At 50.4% G+C, this 15,140-nt stretch overlaps 1 protein-coding gene across 4 annotated transcripts; it reads right to left on the minus strand.

Moving 5' to 3' along the window:
- Window positions 1-586: 586 nt before the first annotated feature.
- ganabb (glucosidase II alpha subunit b) lies at window positions 587-14,910 on the minus strand. Of its 4 annotated transcripts, none has more exons than XM_041243400.1 (23): window positions 14,833-14,910; window positions 13,109-13,210; window positions 12,017-12,125; window positions 11,640-11,767; window positions 11,011-11,190; window positions 9,766-9,831; window positions 8,628-8,700; window positions 8,193-8,280; window positions 7,725-7,821; window positions 7,232-7,412; window positions 6,016-6,169; window positions 5,465-5,700; window positions 4,847-4,973; window positions 4,314-4,393; window positions 4,052-4,195; window positions 3,799-3,895; window positions 3,555-3,656; window positions 2,627-2,870; window positions 2,165-2,229; window positions 1,765-1,841; window positions 1,528-1,602; window positions 1,155-1,268; window positions 587-730 (listed from the first exon to the last, which is right to left on the minus strand). In XM_041243400.1, exons 1-23 carry the CDS (start codon window positions 14,850-14,852, stop codon window positions 602-604), a joined length of 2,688 nt encoding a protein of 895 aa, XP_041099334.1. In that variant the 5' UTR covers window positions 14,853-14,910; the 3' UTR covers window positions 587-601. The 4 variants fall into 4 exon arrangements, with proteins under 4 accessions (XP_041099334.1, XP_041099333.1, XP_041099336.1 ...); XM_041243399.1 differs by having other exon boundaries at window positions 8,628-8,703; XM_041243402.1 differs by lacking the exon at window positions 9,766-9,831.
- Between the last annotated feature and the right edge of the window lie 230 nt (window positions 14,911-15,140).

Below are 15,140 nucleotides of genomic sequence, written 5' to 3' on the forward strand. Positions count from 1 at the left end.
GATGAAGCTCTGGAGCCCAAACGCTGCTCTGCTCGACTCGCTCTCTTCTAGTTTCAATAATAACACTGATGAAGCTCTGGAGCCCAAACGCTGCTCTGCTCGACTCGCTCTCTTCTAGTTTCAATAATAACACTGATGAAGCTCTGGAGCCCAAACGCTGCTCTGCTCGACTCGCTCTCTTCTAGTTTCAATAATAACACTGATGAAGCTCTGGAGCCCAGGCGCTGCTCTGCTGGACTCTGCCTCTTCCAGTTTCCCCTCAGTGAGGCTGAAGGACAGTGGAAGGTTCCTCTGTATTTTTTGAAGACACTAGGATGTCTAGAGTCAGCTGTGCATCTCACCTGGTCCCTGGAGCTGCACTGCGCTGGGTCTCTGCGCCCCCATGATCACCACACGTTCAATCCAGGCAGCACTTGTGAACTCACCCCGGGGTTGCTGGGGGGGGGGGGGGGGGGGGGGGGGGGAGAGGCAGAGAGGGGAGGGTGAGAGGTCTACTTGAACTGGCCTGACCAAGAGTCATATTATATATTAGGCACACTCACAATGTTTTACTGCCAGTGTGTCTAGCCAACAAGCTCAGGTGAGTCTGATTATTAATCTCCTAGTAATAATAATACCTGGAAGTCAGGGAGTTGTTCGCGAAGGTGAACCTGCGGTGGATGTATTGGTTCTTGGTCTCGAAGCTGAACGTGTGCCCGTCGTCCACAAAGAGCTCCCCGCTGGCAGAGTTCTGGAAAACAGAATTTCAATTAATAAAAGATTCTCCGATAATAAAGAATTAAACACAGAGTCTGCAAAACAAGGACTTAACAAACCAACACTTTGCATAAGCAGTGTGTGTTTGTGTGTGTGTGAGAACCTGAGCGAGTCGCTTCACCTCCTTGTGCTCCGTCCTTCGGACGAGACGCAAAACGAACGCGGTCCTATTGGAAGAGACTCTGCAGCAGCAGCAGCGGTTGTTGATGAAGCAGAGTTCACCCTCCTAGTCTCTGCGAGTCTCTCTGGATAAAAGCCTCTAAACACTGGCAAATATTTCACCATCGAATAGGAAAGCTATCTGACACTAGATCACAAAACCTTTTGTAGAGCTCCTTCCTGGTATAAATCACCCCACACTGAGTTAAGGGGGTCTACACACAATGGACAGCGTGTACCTGTGGACTCAGAGCCACGTAGAGTGTGTAGGGGTCGTCAGTCATGCACTCCGAGGAGCGGCGCACACGATCCTTGCGCGGGATAACTGTGCCGCCTCGCTGGAACACGGGGATCTGAAAGAGAAATTTAAAAAAAAAAACTGTTTTATCCAAATTGGACTGAGTATACATCTTTCCAAATAAAAATAAAAAAATTATACCTAGATCTCCAAATCTAGATCGAAGTTAAAAATCGCCCTGGATTGGTACTCGATTGCAAAGGCGAGGGAAGGACAGCTTCTCTTGTTTTTTTGAAAGCCATGCATGGGACAGATTGATTGAATAACCCGTCGATAAATACTTCAAAAAAGTATAAAAGGATGGCTTCTCTTACTGAGCTCATGGTCACCGGGATGTAGAGGTGCTGGGGGGCGATGTGCTTCTGATAAGTGTGGACATCATACCAGACCTGAGAGAGAGAGAGACAGACAGAATAAACCAAATGGTTTCATCTGAAAACACACCTGTGCCTATTATCATTCTCAGAACTGCCAAAGACTCTGCTTGCCAATGCAGACCTGACTGAAACGTGCACCCCAGACCCCCCCCCTCGGGGGAGACAGACACTCACCTCTCCTTTCCCAGGCAGGTAGGCTGTGACACCCTTTGCTCCCTCCTCAGTGACCGGGTGCACCAGCAACGCTCCCCCTGCAGGGATCCAGACAGACAGGCAGGGCATTACTCCCAGAGTCGTGACCAACGGATTGTATCTTAACCCCCCCTCACTCCCCAATTTCGAACCTGCAGATGTGCGTATAGATCTCGGACACACACTTCCTCCGAAATGTGCCCCCCCCGTCAATCCGTCTATCGGGGTCCGCAGCGAAGCCACCAGACCTGCACTGCCGGAGGACAGCGCAGATCTGAATGCCCCCGCTGCGGACGTCGCAGGGTTCCCTGGTGAAGCGAGGGTTACCCTGCCGACACAGCCGGGCACGACCCAGCCTGGACCCGGAGATCTCAATACGTACCCAGCATGTACTCGTCATCGATGGCGAACGTGGAGACGTCAGCAGGGTACTCCACCCAGAGGGGTCTGGAAAACAGGAGGAGGTCTCTCAATCATTTTACAAGCGCACAGAAACGCCGTTCCTTCAGACACAGCGCTTCAGAAAAAAAAAACAAACAGTCTGGGACCCAGCTAAACACAGCGTGCTTGAGGTCAGGGAGCCAGCCAGACACAAACAAACAGTGCTTAGAGATAGGGAACGATCCCCACCAGAGCCAAACATGCCCCCCTCAAGACACGCCCCCTCACACCCATGTCAGGACATGCCCCCTCTCAAGACACTCCCCCCTCTCAAGACACCTCTCTACACACGCCCCCACAAGCATGCCCCATGTCAAGACACACCCCCACACACACCTGTCAGGACACACACACACACCTCCCTACACACGCCCCCCTCTCAAGCCGCGCCCCGTTTGCTCACCTCATGACGGGCTCCCCGGTGCGGTAGGTCTGGTAGAACAGGGTGTACCAGAAGGGAAGCAGAGCATATCTCTGGCGCACCGCCTCGCGGATCAGCCAGGTGTTCTCGTCCCCGAACAGCCAGGGCTCGCGCCGGGGCGTGTCCAGGTGGGCGTGGCTGCGGAATAAAGGCTGGTAGGAGCCGGTCTGGTACCAGCGGACCAGGAGCTGTGGGTCGGGGGTCTTGAAGAACCCGCCCACGTCCGCTGAGGAACCGCGAGAACAGGAAAAATACAACAATGTTTTTAAAAACTCGCGTATTAAAATATTACTGTTTTTCAAAACTGTCAAGCATTTGCGTCGTCCAAATTATACACAGGGATTCTAGTTTTCGGTTTCCTTCTCTCTCTCTCCCTCCCTTAAAACCTTGAGAGGGGTCAGGTTTTCAATTAAGACTGTTTAAATGACGCACTGCTGGAAACTAACGCAGAGGAAATTAATAAGCTGAATACAGCGATTAGAGCCGGAACGAAACGCAGGTTCAAACAGAATCAGGAGAGAGCGATCAGAGTAGCTTGTGAACTCGAGACACGAAGGGTGAAAAAAAAATTGGTATTTCATTAACATATTTTGAGCCGATTCGCTTTCTCAAAAAGGGACGTCGTGATCAAAACTGAAAATCAGAAAAACTAGATGCTTTAGTTATATATAAAGGCTAGTTTTGGGAGTTTTTTTAAGCTGTCTATTTGAGTTTATCGTGCCTGAAAAGGGTTCAGAAATGACTCATATTTCAAAATGCAATATTAGAGCTGCACAGAATTGATTAAGGTCATCACACCCTCAAGGGGGGGGTGGAAATCGCTGTCCTCCGCAGCGTCCTGTAAACGCACTGAAATATATCAGGGGACTCTCACAGCTGACGATCAGCAGGGAAAGCAGGTGAGACTCACCCCCAGCGAAGGAGATCCCAGCCAGGCCCAGGCTCAGACACATCGGGAGGGAGATCCGGAGATGATCCCACTCCGCAGCGTTGTCCCCTGTCCACACCGCGCCTGGGGGGGGTGCAAGAGAATTAAAAATCTGCCGAGCCTTAGCTCAGATTAGAGACAGCCTTGCCCTTCATTCAAACGCTTCACTTGAACCAGTTATCCTCAGCTACGGACAAAGGTTCTGCACCCCGCCACACCCGCTCACCGTATCGCTGCGATCCCGCGAAAAACGCTCTGCTCAGCACGAAGGGTCGCTCTGTGCCTCCAGACCGGCGAACCTGCCCTTCTGCGGTGGCCATTTGCTGCATTGAGAAATACGTCAATAAGAAAAATCATAAACTGTGAACAATGCAAAATTAATTTAAATACATAAATCAAGGAGGGCAATAAGACTCTTATTGCACAGCACTGCCCTCCTCCTTCTCTCATCCCCCCTCTTCTCCTCCCCCTCTCCTCACCACGTAGAAGCCGTAGAGATTGTGCACGTCCCGGTTCTCCCAGCCCCCCTTGTGCACGGCATCTTTGTGCATGGTGACCTCGGGCCCGTTGAACACGGACGGTTCGTTCATGTCATTCCAGATGTAGAGGTTCTCCGTGGAGCCCTGGGGGAGACCCAACGCAGACAGGCAGGGTCAGGCGACCAACGCGGGAGTCACCCCCTAATCACAACCGATCAACGACTAGCCCAACCCCACCCCTCCCCTGGGGGTCCCCCCTCACCTCGTACTGATCGTAGGAGAACATGCTGGACCACCAGGAGCGCATCTCGGGGTCCGTGAAGTCGGGGTACCCTGCGGTCCCTGGGGAAAGGAAAACACACAGATGGGGGTGAAGCCCGACCCCGAAGGGAGCACCCCCCCCAAAACTACAGCTGCATTTTCAACAGCAGTGCCTTCGCAGCTTCTGCAACATGTGGTTTCAGACTCCCGTTTACTCAGACTGGGGTCCTGATGAACCCCCTCTTCCCTCTGAGGTGTATCTTTCTCTGCCGATGCTCGTTTTGTAACAGGAGGTGAAAGAAATCCAGCTAGCTCCTCAAAACATGAGATCTTCATAGTTTCTGTATATGGATTCAATGTTTGAAGTTTGGAACGGCACAGGCACAGAGAGAGACACACAGACAGAGAGAGATAGAGATACACAGGAGACAGAAAGAAAGGAGACACAGACAGAGACAGAGAGAGGACACACACAAGAGACAGACAGAGCACTTTCTCTCTGCTCAGTGGAGACGCAGGGAAAGCGTGCCGTACCTGGCCAGCACCAGCCCTCGTAGTCGCTGCCGTCTTTGGTCTTGGTGTAGAAGCCGCGGGACCGGACCTCCTTGTGGATTTTGTAGTCGCTGTCCACCTTGATGTGGGGGTCCACGATAGCGACCATCTGAAGAGAGACGGGGCAGAGATCAGGGAGCGGGAAATGAAGGGGACAGCTGCAAAAAACTATTGCTTTATTTTTTTCCTTTAAAATCACCAAATAGTCCAAAAATTGTCAAAAGATTAGGGGCTGTGACATTAGTCAGAAGCTTTAAGAGAATTATTTCTCCCTCCCCCTGCTCTCTGGGACCCCTCTCCCCAGCCCCCTGCTCTTTGGGACCCCTCTCCCCAGCCCCCTGCTCTCTGGGACCCCTCTCCCCGGCCCCCTGCTCTCTGGGACCCCTCTCCCCGGCCCCCTGCTCTCTGGGACCCCTCTCCCCAGCCCCCTGCTCTCTGGGACCCCTCTCCCTGGCCCCCTGCTCTCTGGGCCCCCTGCTCTCTGGGACCCCTCTCCCCAGCCCCCTGCTCTCTGGGACCCCTCTCCCCAGCCCCCTGCTCTCTGGGACCCCTCTCCCTGGCCCCCTGCTCTCTGGGACCCCTCTCCCCAGCCCCCCGGACCTTGCGTCTCTTGGCCTGCAGCCCTTGCTGCATGTCCCGGGGCGAGGGGAACCTGTTGGGGTCCCAGGTGAAGTAGCGTTTGCCGTCCGTGTGTTCTATGTCCAGCCAGATCACGTCACAAGGGATATCGTGCTGGTCGAACCCAGAGTCCACCGATCGCACGTCCTCCTCGTCATTGTAGTTCCAGCGACACTGGTGATAGGCCAGGGAGAAGAGGGGTGGGAGCGCCTGTGTGCCTGACGGGGGAGTGGGGGGGGGGGGGGGGGCAGAGGAACAACGGAATTAGGAGACGCAGCAAAAAAAACTGGTGCCCCACCACAAACCCAAGCTCCTCCCACAGAAAACCAGGGGCCGATGCCCTGTTATATTTAACAGCACCGGCATTTAGGACTTCCAGGCACTACCAAAAAGTTCAGCTTTTCCGCTGGGTCTCAAGGCGTGACTCGGGAGCAGAAAGGGGTCTGACGCGGTTCCTGAAGGGCCAAAACCAGGCAGGTCCGACTGCAACGCGATGGGCTGTACAGGCAACCCTCTGCAACGCAAGGCAGTACCTGTGAGGGAGGCGTACTGGCGGAAGACGTCGGTGGGTTTGGGTCCCAGCAGAATGAAGGCGTCGATGATGCCGCTCTCGGAGATCCAGCGCACGTCTGTCTGGGGCTCCTCGCTGGAGCCCTGCACATAATCCAGCACCTTACCCAGCACAGTCTGAGAAAACATGGAGACACAGCTAGCTATTAACAGAACAAACTCCTGCCTCCTGATCATTGCAATATTAATAATAATAACACTAGACTTCATTGAGGGGAGCTCTGAACCCCAGGACTGGGTGCAGCAGCAGCAGGGCTAGTGTGAGTTTCTAACCCTGCTCAAACTCCTGCCTCCTGATCATTGCAATATTAATAATAATAATACTAGACTTCATTGAGGGGAGCTCTGAACCCCAGGACTGGGTGCAGCAGCAGCAGGGCTAGTGTGAGTTTCTAACCCTGCTCAAACTCCTGCCTCCTGATCATTGCAATATTAATAATAATAATACTAGACTTCATTGAGGGGAGCTCTGAACCCCAGGACTGGGTGCAGCAGCAGCAGCAGGGCTAGTGTGAGTTTCTAACCCTGCTCAAACTCCTGGCTCCTGATCATTGCAATATTAATAATAATAATACTAGACTTCATTGAGGGGAGCTCTGAACCCCAGGACTGGGTGCAGCAGCAGCAGCAGCAGGGCTAGTGTGAGTTTCTAACCCTGCTCAAACTCCTGCCTCCTGATCATTGCAATATTAATAATAATAATACTAGACTTCATTGAGGGGAGCTCTGAACCCCAGGACTGGGGTGCAGCAGCAGCAGGGCTAGTGTGAGTTTCTAACCCTGCTCAAACTCCTGCCTCCTGATCATTGCAATATTAATAATAATAATACTAGACTTCATTGAGGGGAGCTCTGAACCCCAGGACTGGGTGCAGCAGCAGCAGGGCTAGTGTGAGTTTCTAACCCTGCTCAAACTCCTGCCTCCTGATCATTGCAATATTAATAATAATAATACTAGACTTCATTGAGGGGAGCTCTGAACCCCAGGACTGGGTGCAGCAGCAGCAGCAGGGCTAGTGTGAGTTTCTAACCCTGCTCAAACTCCTGCCTCCTGATCATTGCAATATTAATAATAATAATAGACTTCATTGAGGGGAGCTCTGAACCCCAGGACTGGGTGCAGCAGCAGCAGCAGGGCTAGTGTGAGTCTCTAAACCCCCCCCCCCCCCCCCAGCCTCACCTTGCCAGCTGTATTGGAGCTGATATCCACCCAGGTCTCGGCTGCGTTCAGCCAGAAGATGCCCAGGGTGCGGAGAGCGGTGTGGGCCAGCAGGACAGGCACGGCCCCATACAGAGCCATGGGGTTGTGGAGCTCATACTGAAACACATCCAGATTGAAGAGCCGATACGGATCCCCACTGCTGCAGGGGGGGGGGGGGGGGGGGGGGGGGATAATTCTTATCAATGTAATTACGAGACAAAACCTTCACCAGTTTGATAAGATTTTAAAACTTAAAAAACAAAACAATTAAGCTATTTTCATGCAACAATCTTTAACAAAATGAGGGAAATACATTCCCCTCTCTGTCTGTCTAGCTATCTCTCTCTCTATATATCTATCTACAGATATCTATCTCTCTATCTATCTATACATATTTACATCTCTCTCTATATCTCTCTCTCCCTCCCTCTCCCTATCTGTGTTGGGATAAGCCGCATGGAGCTTCTCTTACTCTGTGGTCTTGAGTTTGAGGGAGTCTGCGTGTTCGGGAATCCCATACACGTTCTCAACTCCGGGCAGAGAGAAATCGAGACTGATCGAGGTGGGACCTGAGACACAGAGACAGAGAGAGAGAGAGTGAGTCACAACAACCTGGAAACCAGCCAGGGACCTAGCGGGGGCTAATTTCACACCTTGTACCAGACAGAAATGAAATATCTTTTAATAAAAAAATAAAAACTCTTTGCGAGCTTTATTGCAAACCAGCATCATCGCTACTCTAGCGAGTCTGTAACCCTGCAGTGATAATCTGTACGTCTCTCTATCCGGGTCTGACAGGATCACTGCAGGGTTATTCAGAAGACAGTAAAAGAACTCGAGGAGGGTAGCTGTTTCTGTATCATCGTGTAATTACACTGTAACCGTGTCGAATTGTAATTGTAATGGAGACTGGAACCGAACCCAGCTCCGGGGGGCGTACCGTTAGGCTTGCTGTCCGTGTGAGTCTTAAATGTTTCCTCCCACATCCCTTCTTCATTCTCCTCCGCCTGCACTCTCTCAGCCTCTGCCTGTGAAGACACCAGGGATTGAAATACGCTCAGGGGTGTCTCAAGTGAAACCAGGACTGGATCACGCTGCTGTGCAAGAGAGGAATGGGGACTCCCATTGCAAAGCAGCGTCTGATCCAGTCCAGGTTTCACTGCTAGCAGCTTGATCAGCCCCCAGTGTCTCTAGCTAACAAGCTCAGGTGTGTCTGATTATTAAACTAGTGAAAGCAGCATGCTGCTGTGCAGCAGGGGGGGGGGCTTAATTCTGCACACAAATTCTGAAGTCTGGCCACTAAGTATAATTCTACAAAACAGCCCCCCCCCCAAGCGGACTGCAGCAAAAAATTGCCTTTGTGCCACAAAGTTACCTTGTCCTCTGTTTGCTCGGCTGCAGGTTCGATATCATCTGCCTTCTCCTCTCCCTCTTCTTGATTCCTCGAGCTGCTTTAAAAAAAAAAACCACACACACAAAATTAAAATCAAACAAACAAAAGGGATTTATAAAAGCAGCAGATCGGACTGAAAGCTTTCACTTCTCTAAAGGTGGTGGATAAGCTTCGAAAGGAGGGCGCGTTCGTTCGAAACCAGCAAGGGCAGACTCCAGAGCCCCCCCAGAGGGGTCACCGCGGGGTCCCCCGATCTCCATCCCAGCTCGAGCTCCTCAGTTAACATCATCAATCTAATTATCTGTTCAGCTGGACGTGTTTCCAGGTCTTTCTAACAGCTGCTGGCGATTTTAAAAAGCGCTCGATTTCGAGGTGCCTGTGAAACACTGCGAGGACCGGAGAGAAGCGTTACAATGGGTCCCAACGAATCAAACAATCACGAGAGCAGGTAAGAGATCCAGAGCTGGGGGGGACCCTGCGCACCCCCCAGTTAAACTATTAAAAGTCACTACAGCTGTAATGCATCACGGAGATCAGCCTCTACACAAATTGATGGAAGTACTAGAGCTCAAGGCCAATGAATATCATTTACTAAGGAACACAAAACACGATTTCTACAGTAGACTGCAGGGGCAGAAACGCTGCTAAAGCCAACAGCTGATTCTTTAAAAGGAAGAACAGCTGAAATAAACGCTGTATCTGACCGTGCCTGTCGCTCGGCTTTCAATGCAGCACCTTCACTAGAACATACGGCACAGTACAGACCATGCCCTGTCCTTCTCTCAACAGTCTGGGGGCAGAACTTTCCCTACAGCAGAGAGACAGAGAGCATGCTAGGACAGCTGGAGGGGCTCCCTGGAGTTTCATGCAGAGCTCCTTTCTTTAGGAGGGCAAATACAGGCAGTAACTCTACTCTGAATCTCTAGCTAGGTATATGCAACTAAAGGATGGGGAGAGCAATCAGAAATAGAGTTTACTGGATTGCAACAATATATGTATTCATATGCCAGCCAAAATTACAATTGATTTTTCTGTTTTGTAAAAATACAGACACTGTTGCAATTTCGCCAAGCTATTTGTTACAAACTTTAAATTCACAAACAGAGCCGGCAAAATTTACCTAGAGAACACGTTCCTGATCGTGTCCCACGCGCTACCCACTGCGCTACTAACTTTAGCCATGAAACTGAGAGAGGGAGGAGGGGGGGGGGGGGGGGGGGGGGGGTGCAGGGGCACAGACGAAACAAAAAAAAACACAAAATAAGAGAGATGAGCAAACCAGTCTGCATTTCAAGAGACAAACGAGATTGAGATAGCGCTGGTTAGGAGGGCTCGCTGGGTTAGACTCTTGGCACAGCTGCTGTGTAGAAAGGAGGAAAGGCCAGCAGATGCACTGCAGTATTTACACAAGGCTTGACAGGGTTTCAAAAAAAACAGCAGGATGCCGCCAGTGCAATCACACAACTAAATAAACTGACACACCCATTTCATCATGCGATCCTGGACTAGGACAAACCTGCATTTAAAACACAGGCAGAGTGGGGCAGGGGGGCACACACTTTAAACCAGGGAATAGCAGTGTGATCCAGCCCTGCTTTCACTAGGAGTTTAATAATCAGACTCCCGCTGCACAGCAGTGTGATCCAGTCCTGCTTTCACTAGGAGTTTAATAATCAGACTCCCGCTGCACAGCAGTGTGATCCAGTCCTGCTTTCACTAGGAGTTTAATAATCAGACTCCCGCTGCACAGCAGTGTGATCCAGTCCTGCTTTCACTAGGAGTTTAATAATCAGACTCCCGCTGCACAGCAGTGTGATCCAGTCCTGCTTTCACTAGGAGTTTAATAATCAGACTCCCGCTGCACAGCAGTGTGATCCAGTCCTGCTTTGTTTAATAATCAGACTCCCGCTGCACAGCGGTGTGATCCAGTCCTGCTTTCACTAGGAGTTTAATAATCAGACACACCTGAGCTTGTTAGCTAGACACACTGGGGGCTGATCAAGCTGCTAGCAGTAAAACCTGGACTGGATCACACTGCTGTGGGAAATGATTTTGAAATGGGACTGAAAATGAGGAAATAAACCCCAACCCTAAGGGTGTCACTTTTTTTTTTGGGGGGGGTTCCACTTTATCAAACAAGGATTGTCGAGGAGTGTTTGAATGCTGTTCCAAGCCTCATCTCCCTGGTGTGTGCGTGGTTGTATCTGTTTGTGCATCAGTGTGTGTATATGTGTTTGTATCAGAGTGCGTCAGCGTGTGTGTGTGAGTGTATCGGTGTGCGTGCGTGTATCAGCGTGTGTGTGAGTGTGTGTGCATGTATCAGCGCGTGTGTGTGTGTGCGTGCGCGTCAGCGTGCCGCACTCACGTGTCCTTGCGCTGTCTCAGATGCTCGAAGACCAGCAGCCCGCGGGAGTTGACACTCAGGAGCAGCTCCCTCCCCGCCAGCACGTCCAGGCGGAAGGGCTCGGCTGTCAGTACCAGCCTCTGATCCGGGCTGCTGAGAGATACCTCCACACTGCCCTCGTCCCGGGACACCAGCGCCAGGCTGCAGGGACAAGCACAGCGAGCACGAGTGAGCAGAGAGCAGGGGGAGAGACGCCCCTCACGCAGGCAAACAACCAACCAATCAACCAACCACAACACAGCAGGGAGAGACGCCCCTCAAACAGACAAACAACCAACACAGCAGGGAAGAGATGCCAAAGACAAGCAATAATAATAATAATAATAATAATAACAATAATAATAATAAATGACACAGCAGGAGAGAGAAATAATTCATAAAGAATAATGAAGTCAAACAGCAGGAAAAACAAAATGACTGAATAAATTTACAAAAGACAAATAAATAAAATCACACAACAAATAATGCCAAATAAACACAGTTAAACTAGGAGCTGAAAAAGTCAGGCCATCATTTAAAACCAAAAATAAATAAATAAATCACAGACGTAAACGAAGCAGCCCAATTAAACCCAAGCTGGCGGCTCTTACGGGACGGTGGGCGGCTCTTTGACAAGGACGTCTGGAACCTCGTAGCGGGGCCTCAGCGGTTTGAGCTCGTTGATTCGGACCCGGATCATGTTCCCCTCCAGCCCAGACACCTCGAGGAGCAACGGAACCTGGGAAACAGTTACATCATCACAGACCCGAGCAGCTGTTTCTGAATTCACTCTGAACGCTGGACCATCCCCCCCCGATCCACGCCAGAGACCAGAGACACAGAGAGAGACAGAGACAGGGAGTGAGAGGGAGAGGGAGAGGGAGACAGAGACAGGGAGAGAGAGACAGAGACAGGGGCACTATAGAGGCAGAGGAGAGTAGAGAGAGATCGAGAGAGAGAGATGGAGAGACAGAGAGGAAGCCCTCACCTTATTCACAGTGTTGAGGAGCTGCAGTTTCATGCTGTTCTCAGTCAGCTCCAGTGTGTCCAGCACAGCTCTGTAGGGAGAGTTTCCCGGCTTCACGTTCCTCTGGCGTCTGAAGGACGGGAGCAACACAGTCAGAAAAAAATAATTCAACTTTTAAAAAAAAAACCTAGCGGGGACACAGGCTCCCTCCCGCTGCACAGCAGTGTGATCCAGTCCTGCTTTCACTAGGAGTTTAATAATCAGACTCCCGCTGCACAGCAGTGTGATCCAGTCCTGCTTTCACTAGGAGTTTAATAATCAGACTCCCGCTGCACAGCAGTGTGATCCAGTCCTGCTTTCACTAGGAGTTTAATAATCAGACTCCCGCTGCACAGCAGTGTGATCCAGTCCTGCTTTCACTAGGAGTTTAATAATAAGACACACCTGATCAGACTCCCGCTGCACACCAGTGTGAACCAGTCCAGTTAGCTAGACACACTGGGGGCTGATCAAGTTGGTAGCAGTAAAACCTGGGCTGGATCACACTGCTGTGCAATAGGAGTCTGATTCCCAGCCCTGCTGCAAGGGGTCCTCTGTTAAAGAAGGGGTACCAAGCCACACAGTGGGAGCAGTCACACCCTTACTGCTGTGCTGCCTTCAGACCTCTCTAACGTATTCAGCAGACTCCTTCATCCCAGGAGACTCACACAGGTGTCACAGGGCAGCGCAGGGTTACAATGCAAGCTTCGTATTGAAATACAGCTCACAGCCAGTGGAAATAATAACACTGCTAGAATACAATATGAACTGGGATGCCGTGTATAATAATAACACTGCTAGAATCCAATATGAACTGGGATGCCGTGTATAATAATAACGCTGCTAGAATACAATATGAACTGGGATGCCGTGTATAATAATAACGCTGCTAGAATCCAATATGAACTAGGAAGCTGCCAGTTAGGATCACAGCGAGTTGTATCTACAGTGTTAGCAGTGCAATAGTGAAAGGACAGCGCCTCAGCGGAGGGTCCGGTAAGGTGGTGCTGTGGGTTAGGCGAGTCCAGGGCAGCGCAGGAGGGGCGGATCCACAGAGCTGCAGAATCCACTTACTTGCAGAACGCACTCTGACTGCAAGTTTTGAAGTTGCTTCTGTCCACACACTGCGTGATCGCGATGCACATGGAAATCCATGCTAGAAACAAGAACCGCAGCCTTGAAAAACAGAAAAAGAAAAGGATATTAAAACACAGATCATTTCAATACTAGACTGCATTGAGGGGAGCTCTGAACCCCAGGACTGGGTGCAGCAGCAGCAGGGCTAGTGTGAGTTTCTAACCCTGCTCAAACTCCTGCCTCCTGATCATTGCAATATTAATAATAATAATACTAGACTTCATTGAGGGGAGCTCTGAACCCCAGGACTGGGTCAGGGCTAAGTTTCTAACCCTGCTCAAACTCCTGGCTCCTGATCATTGCAATATTAATAATAATAATACTAGACTTCATTGAGGGGAGCTCTGAACCCCAGGACTGGGTGCAGCAGCAGCAGCAGGGCTAGTGTGAGTTTCTAACCCTGCTCAAACTCCTGCCTCCTGATCATTGCAATATTAATAATAATAATACTAGACTTCATTGAGGGGAGCTCTGAACCCCAGGACTGGGTGCAGCAGCAGCAGGGCTAGTGTGAGTTTCTAACCCTGCTCAAACTCCTGCCTCCTGATCATTGCAATATTAATAATAATAATACTAGACTTCATTGAGGGGAGCTCTGAACCCCAGGACTGGGTGCAGCAGCAGCAGGGCTAGTGTGAGTTTCTAACCCTGCTCAAACTGTAAGTAAATACACAAGTCCGGCGCAAGAGGCCACAGCTCTCATTAGCAAAGCTAATGGAACAATCTGGAAGGCGTGCTGTACATTTCCAGACTCTAGCAGAAGCAGCGGGAGACCAGATCCCCTGTCGCAGTCTACCTGGGGGAGGAAGGGAGCTGGGGGGGACGGGGACGGTTTATAACCTAAACTGGGCACCTCTAGAGAGTCCAGGGCCGATATTGCAGCTATTCGTCCTCGCCTGGGCGTGTGCGGCGATGCAAGTTTAATGCAACCCGACTTCTTTGCAACACAACGAGAGAAAGAAGAGAGCCGAGCTGTGGCGGGACGCGAGGAGCACGTCACGCAATATCACGCGAGATCATTACAACACACACAAATACAAAGAAAAATTCAAAACACACTAATCGGGATCGCGTTGATCTGAAACCAATCTAACAAACTCGTGACGTGTGATGGCAAAGCACAGTATTAACAACGACTGGCGAGTCTGTCTTCCGATTAACGGCTCTGAATATCGATATTCAGAAAGGCCACTGCCTTCTACTAAACGCAAACCCGATGCAAAGTTTACAGATCTCTCTATATATAACTAAACCCCCCCTAAAAAAGACTTGAGCCGCCTCTCATGTTATTTTTTTAATCACAGTGGCAGATTCTCTCACCGGCTCGGCAGGCGATGTTTTTAATTAATGCATCGTTATTAATCACGTCAGTACTCTGCATTTAATTTCAATCCCCGCTTGCCAGCCGTGTTTACCGCTTTCTCTGAGAGTAAATAAATAAATCAAATCAATGGAAACACTACAGCCCGGCAGATCCGGTGCAATGTTTACGGCGCCTCTCTCATTGCGTGGAAACGTTACATCTCGCTTTGCTTGCTATGAGGGAGGGGGAGGTTTAAAAACAAAATTAAAATAAAAAAAAAACTCAAAAAGCAAACCAGCCCCCCCAAAAGACGCTGTTTGAATCTCTTTGCAGACCCGACCGCGGCTTCAATGCTCACCTCTCTGAGACCACAGCCATCTTGACTCAGCGCTCCCCTCTGCCCTCACTCTCTTTACCACACAGTCCTGGCACCGACACGTCAGCCTCTTCTCATTGGCCAGCGCGGCCGCTTAACCACGCCCCCGTCCCTTCACTCATTAATATTAACGACGTGCGTGACGTCAAACCCGTTCGGTTCAATGTAGGTCATATGGGTGGGGGGGATCTATATTTATTTCCACTGTATTTAATGCACTATTTCATGTATTATGCTGCTATCCTGTATTCTGCTCTTTCCACTGTATTTAATGCACTATTTCATGTATT

The sequence above is a fragment of the Polyodon spathula genome, unplaced genomic scaffold (assembly GCF_017654505.1).
Source record: "Polyodon spathula isolate WHYD16114869_AA unplaced genomic scaffold, ASM1765450v1 scaffolds_1736, whole genome shotgun sequence".
Taxonomy (NCBI): Eukaryota; Metazoa; Chordata; class Actinopteri; order Acipenseriformes; family Polyodontidae; genus Polyodon; species Polyodon spathula.